At 35.2% G+C, this 16,064-nt stretch overlaps 2 protein-coding genes and 1 long non-coding RNA gene across 11 annotated transcripts; 1 reads left to right on the plus strand and 2 right to left on the minus strand.

Annotated features, from left to right (window-relative positions):
* Nucleotides 1-1,043: 1,043 nt before the first annotated feature.
* Nucleotides 1,044-2,030, minus strand: LOC106670551. The gene is made up of 2 exons (XR_001341091.1): nucleotides 1,756-2,030; nucleotides 1,044-1,699 (listed from the first exon to the last, which is right to left on the minus strand). It is a non-coding gene; the product is annotated as an uncharacterized LOC106670551 (long non-coding RNA).
* Nucleotides 1,191-6,889, plus strand: LOC106670548 (metal transporter CNNM2-like). 4 transcript variants are annotated; one of them, XM_014401005.2, is made up of 12 exons: nucleotides 1,191-1,269; nucleotides 1,328-1,981; nucleotides 3,548-3,719; nucleotides 3,784-3,975; nucleotides 4,027-4,167; nucleotides 4,474-4,614; nucleotides 4,687-4,802; nucleotides 4,860-4,989; nucleotides 5,047-5,195; nucleotides 5,272-5,355; nucleotides 5,866-6,053; nucleotides 6,756-6,889. In XM_014401005.2, exons 2-10 carry the CDS (start codon nucleotides 1,364-1,366, stop codon nucleotides 5,335-5,337), a joined length of 1,725 nt encoding a protein of 574 aa, XP_014256491.1. In that variant the 5' UTR covers nucleotides 1,191-1,269; nucleotides 1,328-1,363; the 3' UTR covers nucleotides 5,338-5,355; nucleotides 5,866-6,053; nucleotides 6,756-6,889. The 4 variants fall into 4 exon arrangements, with proteins under 4 accessions (XP_014256491.1, XP_024084339.1, XP_014256489.1 ...); XM_024228571.1 differs by lacking the exon at nucleotides 1,191-1,269 and having other exon boundaries at nucleotides 1,295-1,981; nucleotides 5,866-6,037; XM_014401003.1 differs by lacking the exons at nucleotides 1,191-1,269; nucleotides 6,756-6,889 and adding an exon at nucleotides 5,422-5,446 and having other exon boundaries at nucleotides 1,295-1,981; nucleotides 5,866-5,948.
* Nucleotides 5,761-16,026, minus strand: LOC106670547 (UPF0668 protein C10orf76 homolog). Of its 6 annotated transcripts, none has more exons than XM_024228570.1 (17): nucleotides 15,785-16,026; nucleotides 12,221-12,317; nucleotides 11,989-12,150; nucleotides 11,694-11,808; nucleotides 11,563-11,625; nucleotides 11,141-11,281; nucleotides 10,935-11,073; nucleotides 10,412-10,701; nucleotides 10,205-10,353; nucleotides 7,336-7,500; nucleotides 7,059-7,273; nucleotides 6,721-6,953; nucleotides 6,510-6,636; nucleotides 6,376-6,451; nucleotides 6,234-6,312; nucleotides 6,047-6,163; nucleotides 5,761-5,991 (listed from the first exon to the last, which is right to left on the minus strand). In XM_024228570.1, the coding sequence occupies exons 4-17, from the start codon at nucleotides 11,787-11,789 to the stop codon at nucleotides 5,899-5,901; spliced, it is 1,983 nt and encodes a 660-aa protein (XP_024084338.1). In that variant the 5' UTR covers nucleotides 11,790-11,808; nucleotides 11,989-12,150; nucleotides 12,221-12,317; nucleotides 15,785-16,026; the 3' UTR covers nucleotides 5,761-5,898. The 6 variants fall into 6 exon arrangements, with proteins under 6 accessions (XP_024084338.1, XP_014256484.1, XP_014256486.1 ...); XM_014400998.2 differs by having other exon boundaries at nucleotides 11,694-11,813; nucleotides 15,785-16,025; XM_014401000.2 differs by lacking the exon at nucleotides 12,221-12,317 and having other exon boundaries at nucleotides 11,694-11,813; nucleotides 11,989-12,145; nucleotides 15,785-16,025.
* Nucleotides 16,027-16,064: the final 38 nt, after the last annotated feature.

Here is a 16,064-nt window from a genome sequence, read left to right on the forward strand (position 1 = left end):
TTCTCTACTTTATGGAATATATTGATTCACTTTTTGAAATGATAGCTCTACTCACAGAATTTTTAGGCAGCTACTAACTTCTGTGAGTACAACTATCATTCCAAAAAGTGAATTGCCATACTCACCTAATTATACCTAAACCTAACCATTCCTAACTTAATCAACCACCTAACCTAATCATACTCCAATAACATGAAATGAAGCAAAAATGGTCATGCAAAAATAGTTTATGAATTCAACCCACAAACATATCTTTGTTAAAAATTAAAATGAATGTGTCAAAAATCTGTTCTTTTTACTAGTTGGCATAAAACACTTAACAGAGACTCTGATTATCTGAAATTCAGCTCTTTTTTCAATATCTAGGTGTTCATCATGATTCAAAACTAACATGCATCGAACATACGAAGTATCTGGTCTATAAGGTTCACAAAAGGGTATAACGACTGTGACACTTGCTGGACAGATCACCCCTCACTTTGAGCAACTACAAATCTTTTGTTAATTAAGACTTGTATGTATGTACTCTTAGTGTTCTACAGTACATCACAGGAGCACCGTATTATGTCTTCAATAATACCCTATACAATGATTTTGGGCTACCTGTTATTGCCAAAAAATGAATAAATAATAAATAAATTAAAATATAAATTAAAAAATTTACAACTGTATTCAAAATTGATGCCTTTATTCTCTTAATATTAAAAGTTTATTGTTTAAAAGAAAGAACACAACAATTGAATAACTACATTGAGAAAACTATAGAAAAATTATAAAGAAATAAGTTAAATATAAATATGATAAATAATCATAAATGGCGCAGATTTTATTTTGTTTCTATTTTCAAAAAAAAAAATTTCTTAGCTGTTTTTCTTGTTTAAGTAGATGTTAATTATGTATTACAAACACATGGTGAATGAAATTCAGTTTAAAAAATAATCACAAGGCAAGAAAAAATGATGTTTTTATTTTTGTTTCTTTTTTCTTTTTACAGGTTTGTACATTTTTATCATTTTTTTCATTGATGATTTATTTGGGCTTGATTGTAACAGGTCACAGTATGTCCAAGGGATTCAGATTCATGGATATGTAATCGAACAGTACATCTCCTCATCTGTGCTGACTTATGGCGATGGACTGAAGCCGGAGCTTGAAATTAATTCCGTGGTAGACTTTAGAATTTATGGAAATTTGACTGGCTTGCGGAGAGTCACTTTATCACCAGCAACTATCTTGGGCTGCTCTGTTTCTCCAAATTCAATAGCCAATGTAAATATTCTTTTAATAACTAGTGTGCATATTTCCATCCTTGATTAATTTTTGCCAGGTGAATCTACATTCTGATGCTGTGGGAACATTTAGAATGACAATGCCATATGTCACTAAAAGGGTGGAAGTGTTTTATTTTTGTCTTTTTGATGGCATGCACTGGAAGGAACAAGAGAATACTAGTTGGAATGAGGTGCTCGTCGTCAAGCCTTTCATCCAGATGGGTGTGTCCATATTCCTGATCCTTTTGTGCATTGCCTTGTCATCCATCCTGAACGGGCTTGCATTAGGATTGATGACTATAGACATCACAGGTTTGAAAGTAATCGCCAATGCAGGTAGCGAGAAGGAGAAACGTTATGGGAAGACAATCCTCGAGGTGAGGTCACAGGGCAACTTCTTGCTCATCAGCCTGGTAATCGGCTCGACTCTGTGCAACACATTAATGACAGTTTTGATTGACCACTACCTGAATAACTGGCTCACCGTCTTTATCTCGACTATCATCATCGTCCTGTGCTGTGAAATTATACCATGCACCATTGTCCCGAGGTACAATCTGGCAATCGGTGCAAACACGATTTACATCACCAAGGCATTTATGATTCTTACATTTCCAATTTCATACCCTCTTGGCAAACTTTTAGACAAGCTTTTAGGAGAAGACTTTAACAACATTTACACAAGAGAAAGAATAAAAGAATTGGTAAAAGTGAGTAATTAAATGCAATTAAGAAAAAACTAATATTACTAAAAACTAATTAATCAGCTGAAGAAAAAATAGAATGTCTACAAATAAATAAAAATAAGGTATTTCTCAGCCAAAAATTTATGCAAGTTATAAACATATGGGAAAGAATATATTCAATTAGACAATATTAAACTTTTACTGGAAAAACCAACCAACTTGAACAGTTATGATCAGATAAAGTATACACATTACGATAAAATAAGCAAATAAAATAAATTAACATAGGCACATGAACAAAATAAGAAAAAAATTCTGTGATAACTAATTTAATATACAATTATGATAAAAAATTTCCCCATGTATGTCCTACCCTTTTAAAATGATTTTATTTGCAGCAAAAGCTTTTGGGGACCAAGTGGTTGGGCGATTTGTGTTTGCCATGCTGGCATTTCTTTTTTTGAAACCTGGCATAGCCCTTGGAATTTTATTTTATTTTAATTTAGAAAAAGTACATATTGTAAAACGGTCTTACCCCTTATCCACAACACCCAATGGGTATTTGGTCGTTAAGCCTTCCTGTAGGAACGAAAGTTCTCATTTTAACAGTAGTTATATAAATTTTATTTATAATACACGTTGATTTTTAAAAGTAATGCTAACATTCAATTGGTTCGTTTTAGAATTAGAATTACGTGACCTCCTAGGAGGCCTCTGTCCTCTCCCTGATGGATCAAGGGGAGTCACCCACCTTGGTGCCTGAGCGACTCCGAGGTTGGGCTCTGGTCGGGGGCCATCGACTTCTTTGGTCATTTCGGCGCCCTTACATTCCCTAAAACTAGTCATTCTAACACTCATACAATAAATACATACTCCTACATACAAACCCAATCACACATGCATATCCTCTGTCTAGAATCCGGGTCGGAGGGCACTATATATTCCACCCTGACCCGGCTTGGCGGAGCAGCGGTGGAGCCTTGAAATGATATGCTGCACCACCACCCAGCATACTCCTATTCTAACATAAACTAAATCTAAACTTTAACCTATGAAATAAATACCCCACTATATACAACCCATTATCCCAATATCTCTCAGAAACCTAAAAAGTTTTTCTTTAAACTCGCTGCCATGGTTGAGCATTCTCCTATAGTCCGGCGGTATTCCATTTCGGTCCCTATACAGGGCCAAGCTACAACACCCCTCCAACATGTGCGACACCGTGGGTCTGTCATCTTGGCATGCTGGGCACCTAGGTCGACTCACGCCAACCAAGAGGTACCCATGAGTCGCATGTGTGTGACCGATCCACAGGTGGGTCAGTACAACGCTTTCTCTTCGAGATATCCCCTCTGGGCTCCACCGGTTCGTTTTAAAAACTAAAATTTTAAATATTTACTATACAATTAAATCCAATTTACTTTTACAATGTAATTATTTATATTTATCAATTTTTTCAAATTTAAAATATTTACATCTACATTGAAGAATTTTAATTTTAAACGTTTTTGTAAACATTATATTTACAGAACAGAAAAGGCAAAATTTTGTCGATTTGTGTTTTTAATTAATTAATATTATTTTTAGATTACATCAGTCTATACAAACATAAAACAGTTGGAGGCTAACACAATCACAGGAGCTTTGGAGATGAATGCAAAAAAAGTAGAAGACGTGATGACGCCAATTCAAGATATTTACATGTTGTCCATCGAGACCTACCTCGATTACAGTGTCATATCTGAGATAATGAGATCTGGTAATTTTAATGCTCCAATAATTAAAAAAAACACAATTAAGTTTTTAATTGTGAAAATTTCCAGGCTATTCAAGGATACCGATCTTCGAGGGCCAGAGAAACAACATTGTCAAAGTTTTGCACGTTCGAGATCTTGCACTGTTGGACCCTGATGACAAAACCCCAATCAGGCTTTTTTGCCAATTGGCAAAAACGGAGTGCATTTATGTCGACGAGGGTTCAGCCCTTGATGACGTCTTTAACATTTTCAAAGAGGGTAAATAGCTCTTGTAAAATTAATTACTATCATTAATAATTTTATCTTTAGGTGTAAGAGGGCACATGGCGTTTGTTTGCAAACCGGGCGATGATCCCCAAGTGGTTCACAATGTCATCGGGCTTTTGACACTTGAAGATGTCATAGAAGAACTTATACAGATAGAAATAGTAGACGAGTATGATAGCATCGGTAAATATCTTGCTGTTATTAATAAATTGCTATTTAAAAAGTGCAAAAGGTTGTAATGCTGTGCATTACCCTGGCTCTCTACAAATCATACTATTTTTACTACTTGTTAAACTTATGCTGTACAATTAAAAGTTATCTCAAAATGATTATTTATTTATATTTTAAATAGAAAAGAAAGCATCAGAAATTACAGCCTTTGTTAATTTAAGCATATATGAATTATATATTTACTTAATTATAAATGATTTTCTAAAAAATGTTGTAATTTGTAAGTCAAAACTCTAAAGTGAAAATTTTGTTTGACAGTTGATAACAGATCTAAACGTAAGAGGGATAGAATGCGCATGGTAGCCGATTATTTGACAGCTTTTGCTGAAACATTCGAGACAAAAAATGTCTTCATATCTCCTCACTTAAGACTTGCCACTTTTCAGTTTTTAACATGTGGTAATTAAAGATCACAATTGTACCATTATAGAAATTAAAACTTTTTCCTCTAACCCCAAAAAACAAAAACAGAAATAGATGCGTTTAGACCAGATGTGATATCTCCGAAAGTCTTAAGAAGACTCTTATGGCTTGGAGTGATTGTTCACATGTCAGGGAAAAAGAAAACGGCCACTATATTTTCTCAGGTATTTTTATTTAACATAGTTATTTTAATTATAATTAAAATAATATTTTCCAAACAGGAAAAGGCTTCAGAAGGTTTTGTCATGATTATAGAGGGTAGAGGCATCATCATTCTTGGTCCAGATAAACTGAAATTTGAATGCGGCCCGTTTTCTTATTTCGGACTTCTGAGCCTCGATCCTAATGCTAGTAAGTGTGCTTTATAATCCCCCTCTGTACTCGTATTTATTGGATTTGAACGTCCAGACTTGGAAAACAAGTATGACTACACAGTCGAGACCACGGGTGACGTGCGGTTTCTGAAAATTCCGCCTGATCTGTACGAAAATGCAAAGAGAGCCACCCAGGTGGAAATCACAGGCGAGGAAGTCGATTTGACAAAAGAACCCTATCCGGTAGTAAAGCTATGAAGAATCATTTTTCTAAACATTATTTTCATTGATTTTTAAAAATATTTTTATTTTTCTGCAGGGGCTATTTACAGAAATGGAAGGCGAATCAGCTCTTCAAAGCCCCTTTCAAACGAACAAGAAATAAACACGCAAGATATTGCTGGTATGCATGGAATTTCAGTACAGAAAGAAAATCTTTATTACTAAAGTCATTTTATTAACGGTTTAGATGTGGCACTCCATACGGTAAAAAGGTAAAGATCCTGGGTTTGCATCCAGTGGCTTTGCATTCGAACCCAACATATGTATAAATGTTTTTTTTTGCATAAACACTGCCACCCCAGGAGTTGATATGACCTCTGGTGTTGCAAATCCTCATAAAAAAAGAGAAATCCAAAAAATGGTATAAAACAGCAGGGTTGGGAAAAGTGACTTATACAGGAGATTTTAAGGAATTTAATTGATTAAACATTCAATTTAGTAAAATCAGTTAAACTTTTTATTTATATATTAACAAGTTTTCATCTAGAGAGATTATATATATAAAGAAAAGTAAACATAACAGAACTTATAATTATTTACAATATATTTTCTCTAGGTGTTAACCATCTTCCAGCCTATAAATTAAATTGATCGTCAAGTCTATGCAAATCATAAAATTACACTCTTTCAGGATCACGATGAATGGTTTCTGTTCTATCAAGCATCATGTGATTGTGGAGAATTCTTGGAGTATCAGTTGCAGGTCAAGGGAAGCGAAGTCTATGTTGAGTTTGGTGTCGTTGACCACGCTCCGGACCTGAAAAGGACGGAGGTGATTAAAACGAAGATGAGAAGAAAATGACGTGCGTTACCAGTGAGGTGAAGAAAGCCGAATGCCTTGGGTTTTCCGTGTACCTCTCGTACTGGTCAAGGCTGTCTTGAAGTTTTAGTGTCAAACTGTCGTAATTTTTCCGCACGACTTCCAAAATCTGCCGGTTTAAAATTCAAATGTTAAAATCGTTAACTTTATTGGTGGGGGGGGGTTCTATTTTGAAATACTTGATCTTCAGATGGGGTCGAAAGGGCTTGTCCTGCTAGCCATGCATCAATTTTAGGTGTAAAATGATTTATAATTGCTCTAAAAATAACAAAAAAATTCTTATTAGCATACATTTTGTACAACAATCTAGCAATGAATTACCTGACATTGACTAAGCTATTAGTTAATTTTAGAGCGGTGTCTTTAAATTCACCTTCTATAGCTGAATATCTGAAAGCTAATATGAAAAAAAATTAATTAACGTTTCATTCAGTAGGATGTGCACGGATATTTACCCATTGAATAAACATTATCAAAAACCTGATGCATCCTGATCAGTTCATAATACAACTCATCATAGCTAGCCGGAGAGTATAAAAATGTATCACCATATGTGATGAACAAATTGAAAATATTCACAACCTAAAGCAAATGGTTTTTCCTTAGAGATATATATTTGTATTATGTTAATTATTAATTATATATAAAAATAAATGACAATTATACCTGATGGGCTAAATTAAAAATATTCATCTTTTTAGCAAGGTGCCCCTCATTGGCGATTATGAACTTGAGCAGAGAAATTAGACTAGTCCAGAGCTCCTTCCACTGGAAAGTGAGGCGAACCCTGCATCTTTTTTGATAACAAAGCACCCTGTGCATTACTCCGACACACAAGAGATAAAGTTCTAATGGTAATTTTTTCATCATATGACTCATGACAAACTCTACAAGTAAATCTAAAAGAAATAAAAAAATAAATTGTGTTTATTTTGTCATAAAAAAATAATTTAGTTTGATTTATCGAATGAAGAATATGAAGAAAATAGACAAATTTAAAAGACCTAATAATGTGTTTGCAAGGGTCTGTGAAGGCTTTTCTGGGATTACAGTCCTGTGGCGCATCGGAAGACGGTGAAGCTGGATTTTAAATACCAAGTTGACATCGTGCATAACCGAGTTGGCGTAGTGGTCTTCAGCAACGCAGGTCAAGACTAGAAAGCAGAGTTTGACCGTGTTGAAACTCGCCTCGCATTTTGTGTCTTGCATCACGATTGAACTGTAAATGAAATGAAATTTTTACATTTTGAATATTTAATTGATAATAAGAAATAATTTAACCAGTATTGGAAAAATGTGCCGAGGAGGTTTGTCGGCTCTGCCGGTGTGATTATCTCGGCATCGGCTGGAGGTGCAATTTCAGTGCTGGTGTGCGCCAGGGTGCTAACAAAATTACGGTTCAAATGGACGGCTTCGTACAAAGCAACCAACACACCATTGTTTGCCCTGAAATCAATAAAGAACAGTAAATAATTTGAAAATTACATTACAGAATTAAAATCTTAAAACTCGGCATATTATTATTTCATATTTTTTATTACATAAATTATTTTTAATATATTTTTATTTGCGGTATGTAAAATTGATTGGTTAATAATCTCAACTCTGGACATACATGTAGTAGTTGTAAGCATAAGTTTTTTTGGTTTTGATAAAAAAATCAAACTAAAATATAAATTTATTTACTTTTTTACTCCAAAATATAATTTCCTTAGTTTTCTATAAAATAATGCCAACTTTCTGGTAGAAAAAGTTTCTGTAAAGCCTGATGACTTAGAAGAGAAGAAACATCTGTAAGTCTGATTTTCAGAGTGTTTTCTTCAACAATTCCCTATCTTTTAAATGTTGTCTTGGGAGCGTAAGGGGCAAGGTCTGAAGAGTATGGAGGCTGGGGCAATTTTGCCAGTCTAAATCAGAAGTTTCACTCTGAGTGAAGCTGTGTGAGGCCTGCATTGTCATGGTAAAATATCCTTAGCCTCTATTCACCAGGGCTGGACGATTTTCCTTCAACGCTGTTTCAAGAATAGGTAGGCACAGTATACCTCTGCTATAAGGGTTTTGTTGATTTTTTATATTTTATATTTTTTTTAATGCTTTTTATTTCTAAGAATATAACAATTATTATTAGCAAAGCATAGTATAGGCATGGATCACAATCCGTCTGCCGGAGGTCGTTGTTAAGAGAAAAAGAATTAAAAGAAAAAAATAGTGAAGAAATATTAATAAAGATATAAGAATTAAAGCGAGGTTATAACATTATTCGCTACATGCTAGCACACCATAAAAAAAGATTAAACATAATAGTAAAACTACTTATAATAGAAAACAGAGGGGAAAAGTCTTAATGGTAAAGGGACAAAAATCGAATATAATAAAGTCATATATTATATAAAGGAAATTGAGTGAATGAATTGGAGGGGTCAGAAATTTAATTCCATAATTAGGTCTAATCTATATTTCCAGGCGTGGCGGACATACTGCGTGAGCGCCCGTGGATCTGGGCCATCCACCAGATTTAACAGAGTGCTTTTAGAGAGGGTAAAAGATCCCAAGTGCAACAACCTGATCTCGCCCAATATTGTATATTCGGCCATAAAATGCAATGTTGTTTCCACAGATTAAGATTGCAAAGGCACATAACCCCTCCTTACCCCTCAACCAAAGTGCAGAGTTCAAGTTAAGGGCCTCGCAATGGGTTTTTAGTAGCCATCTTAAGTTTCAAAGAATAAGGGAATTAAGGTTCTCTCCGAGTGGGCCGCGGTAGAGGCGTCAGACTCGGCTAGTAGATCCCGCGGTCGTGGGTTCGATCCCCACTGTCGCCTCTGGACTTTTTCTAACGCCTAAAGGGACAGGTGGCTGCAATTGAAAGAAATTGACACGGCACTCATCAATGGAAGGGGCGGGATCGGATCTCAGCGACCCTGAATTTGGTCCCAACCCCCTTCAAAAATGAGTTTCTTCGATGGAAGAACACCGGTACAACGGGGGCTCAAGTTCACATTTGTGTTGCGAGCCCTCCCCCAAAATATGGAGCCAGGGATAAAGTACAATGAGCTGTACAGCTCAGCTGCAGTGCTCAGGAGGTGTAAAACCTTCAAAGTATTACATTGCAAAGTTGTATTCAGGTGTGATACATGCATGCAACAATCCATGCAGTCTTCTCTGTTCCGATTGGATTCTTCTTTCGATTGTTGTATAATGCACCTGAAATCTGTCTGATAACTCTGCTATAGTTTTTTTAAAATTTTGTTTATTTACTTTTTATGAGGGTTCGTGCCGCAACAGTAGAGGTCATATCAACCATCAGCTTTGAAAAAAAAATTGCAAGGATGTCGGGTTCAAATGCAGGGCTGCTGGATTTGAACTCAGGACCTTTACTTTACAGTGATGAGCGCCATGTCAACACCTATCAACACCTTAACTGTTGGGGCGACCGACACCCCCTCTGCCACAGTTGCAGCTTACTGTGAGGATCATCCACTTTGGTGTTTCAGCAGTAGGGGGTCAGATGCGTCCCGCTGCCTAAATTAGGCTCATGAGGCTGTCACCAGCTAGGCCATTTCATCCCCAAACACAAGCTGTTTTTAAACTTAGGAACACTCTCACTCATTCCTCTGCCATCTACTCTCATACTACATATTTCCTCTCAATATACAGAAAAAAGACCACAATACTAGATATAGTATAAGTACTATATAATAAAGCAGCACTATTTCTTCTAAACATCAGAACAGGAGACTCAAATACTCACCCAATGGTAGTCATATCGGGTGTGGTAAAAATAGGTAAATATATATAACCTAATTATTTTATGCAAAGTAAGGCTGAGATGGACCACTTACATTGATAAAAGCCCCCCGTTGCTAATTCATATATCATTGAGCAGCTATAGGATGGCACGATATTTGAATATTGGCAGAAAAATGGGGAAATTTTAATAGTTTTAGGTTGAAATGAGTTGGTGCCATGGTAAACCAGTTGCAATAGCTCAATGGTAAAGTACCAGGGTGTCAATTCAGACATCGTTAGTTCAAGTCCCACTTGCAACACTAATTTTTCATCTAAATGTTACTTTCTATAAAATAATTAATTAAAATTATATACTAAAGTTAGTTAAGATAATTAATAATAATAATAATAAATTTATAACCTAATTTGTTGATTTCTCGTCCCTGTATCTTCAGATAAGAACATGTTTCCTACAATGTTTGACAAGGATGAAAACCAACTTCCGCTCTGAGGTTCTTTTTGTTCTTGTGTGAACGCCCTACAGAAATCAGACAGAGACCACGATATAACCTTAAAAAAAGTACAATGATTATAACAAGAAATAAAATAATTTTATTAATCTTAATACCTGTCCATAACCGTTTAGAGCAAGTTCATCGTCTAAGATTGAAAGCTTCACGCTATAAGGATTGGCAGACTCGTATTTCCTGTAATTGACCAAAAGCGTCAAAAGTAAGACTAGGTCATGGCCGTGGTCGAGTCTGGTCCTCGTGTCGCAAAGCAGCTGAATCAGAGTTTCGAATATGCTGTTGACCATGACAAATTCCAAGAGTGTGTTCTGACTCACATTGTCATTTCCGGTGACCATCAGTAGCAGGAGCTTGAGGCAGAGTGATTTAAGGTTTGGAGCACCTTCCCCTTAATAAAATAAAATAAATAATAAATTACATTCATATCTTAAAGAGCCAAAAATAAAAATGTTTAAAACTGTAAACAATGTCTTGCTACTTTATGTTATGAACTTGAAACATTAATAGTAATACAAATTCCATACATTAATAATTTTTTATTTATTTATAAAAATCAAAGTCTCAATTTATTTATAAAGTTGAGTAAAACATCAAAGTTAAAATATTATATTAAATGAATACCGTTCAAAATCATATTGCAGTAGCTTAACAAGAGTTTCATATGCTGTTCAGCAGCGTCAAAGCCCATAAGGATGTCAATGACATCAAATCCGCACTGCCCTGAGGTCTTGTAAACTGCACTGATCAGAGCACATAAAGTCTAAAAATTGGATTATTGCATATTAATTCACATTGCTCTGTCAATTTAGAGAAGTGGACTTTCTTACTTGAAGAGCATAGACTACCCTCAACTGATGTTCATTCCCGAGTGTTTCAATGCACTGTACAAATAGGGTATTTATGTTGTTCTTAGCCATTAATAACTGTTCTTCGTTCAAACGGAGAATTTCGGTTTCCAACTGGGTCACCTATACAACAAATCAATAAATATTTTACATGATGATTTACCTTATGGCTATGAAATGAAGACTGAGATTATTGCCTTGTACACCATGCTATTTAATTTTTAAATATTAATAATATTATGAGCCAATAAGAAAAGAAGGAAAACAAAAAACTGTAAACTTTTAACTTATTAATATTAAAGTGAAGGAAAAGTACTTCAAGGTTCATCTTTAATGCACTATTTATCATTTTTCTGTTTTACAAGACAACATTGGCAAACTCTTTCTATAAAAACCTCAAATACCTTGGGTTTAAGAAGAAACAGTTCTTCCCAAAAGTTTGGGTTCATCCTGGCTAGATCTTCACCCTGTGAATAACATAAAGTTTAAAATTGTTCATCGCTAAAGGGGCCGAGAGATCGATGAAAATATCTACCTTGAAAAACGATTCATAAATCTGGACGATCTTCTCCTTAAGTTGTCTTTTGGAGCCAGAGCCACTTCTCTTCCTCGATGCCATGTTCTCTTTCATATTGTTCTGCGTTGACGTTCTGCACTATTCAACCAATGAAATATAGATATGTTAAATTTTAAAAAGAAAAATGGTTTTTATGAAATTGAGTATCTTCATAAATTAAAAGTAAATGTATTTGGCAAAAGGTGACATTTTCTCCATTCCGTTTTCACGCGCAATGCTTATAAATTATAGTTAAATTGTAGGATTTTTTTACATCTTTCAGGTGATGAATTTGTAGTTAGATCGTTTCTGAACCTATCCTCTCTGCTTTAGTCTGTTAGAGGTATTTTGGCATTTCACCATCTTCAGAGTTGTGTATGTTGTGGGTTCGGGTTGATCTCCAGACTGTATTTTGTTTATACCTTACACATCTGAACTACGTAACATTATCATTAATATAGCATAACATGGAATGTATAAATGTGTTTATATATAACTTTATTTACAGTGGCAAGCTGTGAAGATCACCTACTCTGTGTTACTGGCAATCTGGGCTCAGACCTTGGTCATGTCCTTTCTGCCCTCCAAAAATTGGCCCTGGGGCTATCAACAAATAGGTCATTTCAGGCCCCAAATATGCAGTTTTTTATCTTAAGCACACTCAAACTCATTCTTAAATACATTCTTTCCATGCAACATCAACAGCATCGATGACAGATGCTTGAAATAAAAAAAAAAAAAAATAAATAAAAAATAAAATAAACAGAAATCTGTACATGTTAACTTCACATATAGAAAATTAATAAACAAACTAATTGTCTTCAATTGTAAGGTAGTATTGACCTAGAATTCATTAAAATATTTAGACATTAAATTGGGAAAAACCCACCATTAGAAGGAATTCCCTACTATGTATATGTATGTATGGCATACCACTCTGGGGTTGTACCAAAAGAAATAAGACTATCATAATACTACGGTTCCATAATAAAGAAGTAGTAAAGTAATTCTTGTCCTACAGTAAGGCTTAACATCCAAATACCCATTGAGCATCATGGACGAGGGTTCAAACCACTAAAAAATAGATTTTCTCTTTTATTATCAATTAAAAAGGCCATGGGCTCTGTTGGGATTTGAACCCAGGACCAATAGCTTAGCTTCGAGTCAGACGCCCTAACCACTTGGCCACTGTGGTCTCTATAAAGAACTCTAAATGTAGATTCATGATATGTATGCATGTGACATACAGAAACCTGAACATCCCACACCTTGACACTGAGATCACATATGCTTATAAGCTCTACAGCTTCAAAGCCACCCGAACATCAAGACCAACAACCTGCTACATAGTCAGCCCAATGTAAGGTGACCGAAGAGACCAAGTTGTTCGAGTTAGTTCTTTAAAAGTTACGAGGTTGACTCAGCTAGATAAATTATGATACTAATGAGTGAACTGAAATGTATTTATTTTTATTATTATATTTATTAGCCAGTATACAATTAATAGATCGTTGCATTAGACCTTTTTAAAAAATAAAATGTATTGAATACAATTGTACAATCTTGCAATTCATTTAACCCAAAATAAATCTATTACAGTACAAATCTACAGGAAAAACTAGAATAGGAAAGAAACTGTCTTTTATCAGGGATTTCATACAATTCCATAAACCTTTTGCCTGTACCTCGCATGAGGCTAAGACCTTTTGCTGCCTGACTGTCATGGTTGTCTTCTTGTAATGTGTTCGCAATATTTTTAATTCTCTAGCGCAGTGTTCAATTGCTGATTTCAGATTGGAAAACTGTAATGTATGTACCTAAATTTAAAGTCAGTACAGTCTTTGAATTCATTCCAAGGATCTTCTGTCTTATCCATTTTTGAACTGTCAGTATACCAGTAGGAATTGGCCTTCGACTCATTTCCTTTCTGACCATTTCCTGACCTTGAACAGTATTTTGGAGTAGTGGCATGCCTAGTATCTCTTATCCCAGTTTCCATAATTCAGAAAAGGCTGGGACTTAGAATGTATCACGCCTAACCGCACAAATTATAGGGAAAAAAATCTAAAATTCCCTACTTGACCTAACCTGCAGAAGCAGATCAATCATTCAAAAGAGGCAACAAAAAATAAAGGAGGGCCTACAAACCATTAGATTTGTTTTCTTAATTAAGTTTTTGTTATTGGTTCTGCATATGCAGATTTTTTGCCTGTTTTGCTACTTTTTTTAATCATTATTTTCTCTTGTATATCTGAAGTCATAAAACAAAATATAAAATACAACAAATTAACTAAAAAGGCCTGCATCAAATTTTTTTAACCCACTTTCTGTCATTAATTCTGAGTGTAGGCAGATTATTATTATTAGTATTATTATATTTTTTTATACAATCAAGTGTGTTTGGTTTAACCTTCTTTTAAATATTTCCACTGTACATCATCACCTGACTGACATCCATTCCAGACTTAGGACTATACCTAGACAACAAACTGACATCAAATCCCCATACAAGATTGAAAAGGCAACAACTTAATAGAAGACTTGGATGACTACAAAAACTTCTAGGACTGAAATCCATGTTTGAACATGCAGTCACAGTGGTACTGCTAAGCCATCCAACATCCAATCCTTTCAATTAAAAGTCCTCAGACAAATTGTCAAAGCTCCTTATTACATCACTATAAACTATGACCTCAACATTCTTTTTGCCAATGAACTGATCCGATTTTTTCGAGGTTTGTTGTCCTTTTTTGGTGGAACTCCATCATCAACGGTTGAATATCAAGAAGCTTTAGTTCCAACTTATTAATTTATTTGGGAAGCTTTTCACTTACGTTGTAAGCATCTTTAGCCTTATCCTAATCTTACAATGTACATCAGACCCCACCATGTTGCTTCAATCAGTGATGGCCTCGAGACCTTCTTTCCACACTGAGTGCTAGCAGGTTTCCTCTTAACATTATAGGCTACAAATAAATGAATAAATTTTAAAAACATTCTGAATTGTAGATTTTTTCTTTTTGAAATTTGTGCTTGAGCACAGCAGCAAGTATTTGGGCCCCCTGTTCCGATTCTTGGAGGAAACGGGGTTATTCTATTGTTTATAGTAATAATAGTAGTGTGTACCTAGTTTGTGTTGACAGTGAATGCATTTATTAGCATAAATGTACTTATTGGTGTGAATGTGTGATGTGAGAGGTTTGATGGTGGAATATCGACTACAACCCTAATTGAATGAATGGTATTGAAGATAGTAGGAGCGAATGGACATGAGTATGTTGAAACTGCATGCGTTGGGTGCTGAATTGACCTAGCTGCCAACAGCATAAAACACAGTGGAGGGACAACTGGACAGAAAGTCTTACCCCTGACTGCCAACACCCAGGGTGGGTGATTCTTCATGCTGCCATTCTGAGTTGGCGGCAATTTACTGAAAATAACAAAAGCTGGAATTGCCAGTGGACTACAAGAAGTGAATAAGCTCAACTCAGCACTTGTTTGTATGTTGGTATGAACTTGTGCGGATTTGAGCCTATACAAATCCAAATACAAATCTTTTTGAAGAGATCTGTAAGTTATCTGTTATATTCTTTGATAAGTTTATAATCAACCATTGAATATGTTGATATGCTTTGATGGTAAGAGTTGTTGTCCTATACGATCGACAGCATTGAACCTTTTAACAAATTTTCTTCATTTAATCATTGTTTCTTTATTCTTATTATCTCAATTGTTATCTGGCATTCAAACCACCATATCTTGTCTGTTATGAGTTTTACGTTGACTGGAAATAGAACTTACAATAATTGTGGATGTCACAATGACAACCAGGCCTGTGGGGAGAATCGATTTTGAAACTTTTGCCTCTAAAAGAAGACAGTCTGCAACTATAAACTGATAGCAACCGGTATTTTTTTGATATAAAAGATAATCCTTTTGCATTATAGTATTCTTTGTAGAACCAGTTGCTAAACAATACACCCAAAAGAAGGAAATATTTGAACAATATTATAAATAATACTGGTGATAAGTACATTGTTGTCTTTCAGCCTGGGTTTGTCAATAATTACCTGAATTGTTAGTAAAAAGTTACAAGGATGTCGTTGGTTACGGATGCGTCGTGAATGCCGACTCAAGGCATCCAAGGACTCAAAAATAAGAGGGCCGATGAGGAAAAGCGGCTTTTCGATTTTTCCTCTTCATCCTAGTTCGGAAAACGAAGAGATTTCCAAGAAAACCAGAGTATTTATCGTTAAAAAAAATAAATTATCGGACAAAGTCAATGTACGGGTGATAAGCGATGTTTTGAAACCTTCCGGAAACTTGCCCTGACTTCCGAAGTCTTCAGGG

This window comes from Cimex lectularius, unplaced genomic scaffold (assembly GCF_000648675.2).
Source record: "Cimex lectularius strain Harlan isolate CLEC.00 unplaced genomic scaffold, Clec_2.1 scaffold153, whole genome shotgun sequence".
Taxonomy (NCBI): Eukaryota; Metazoa; Arthropoda; class Insecta; order Hemiptera; family Cimicidae; genus Cimex; species Cimex lectularius.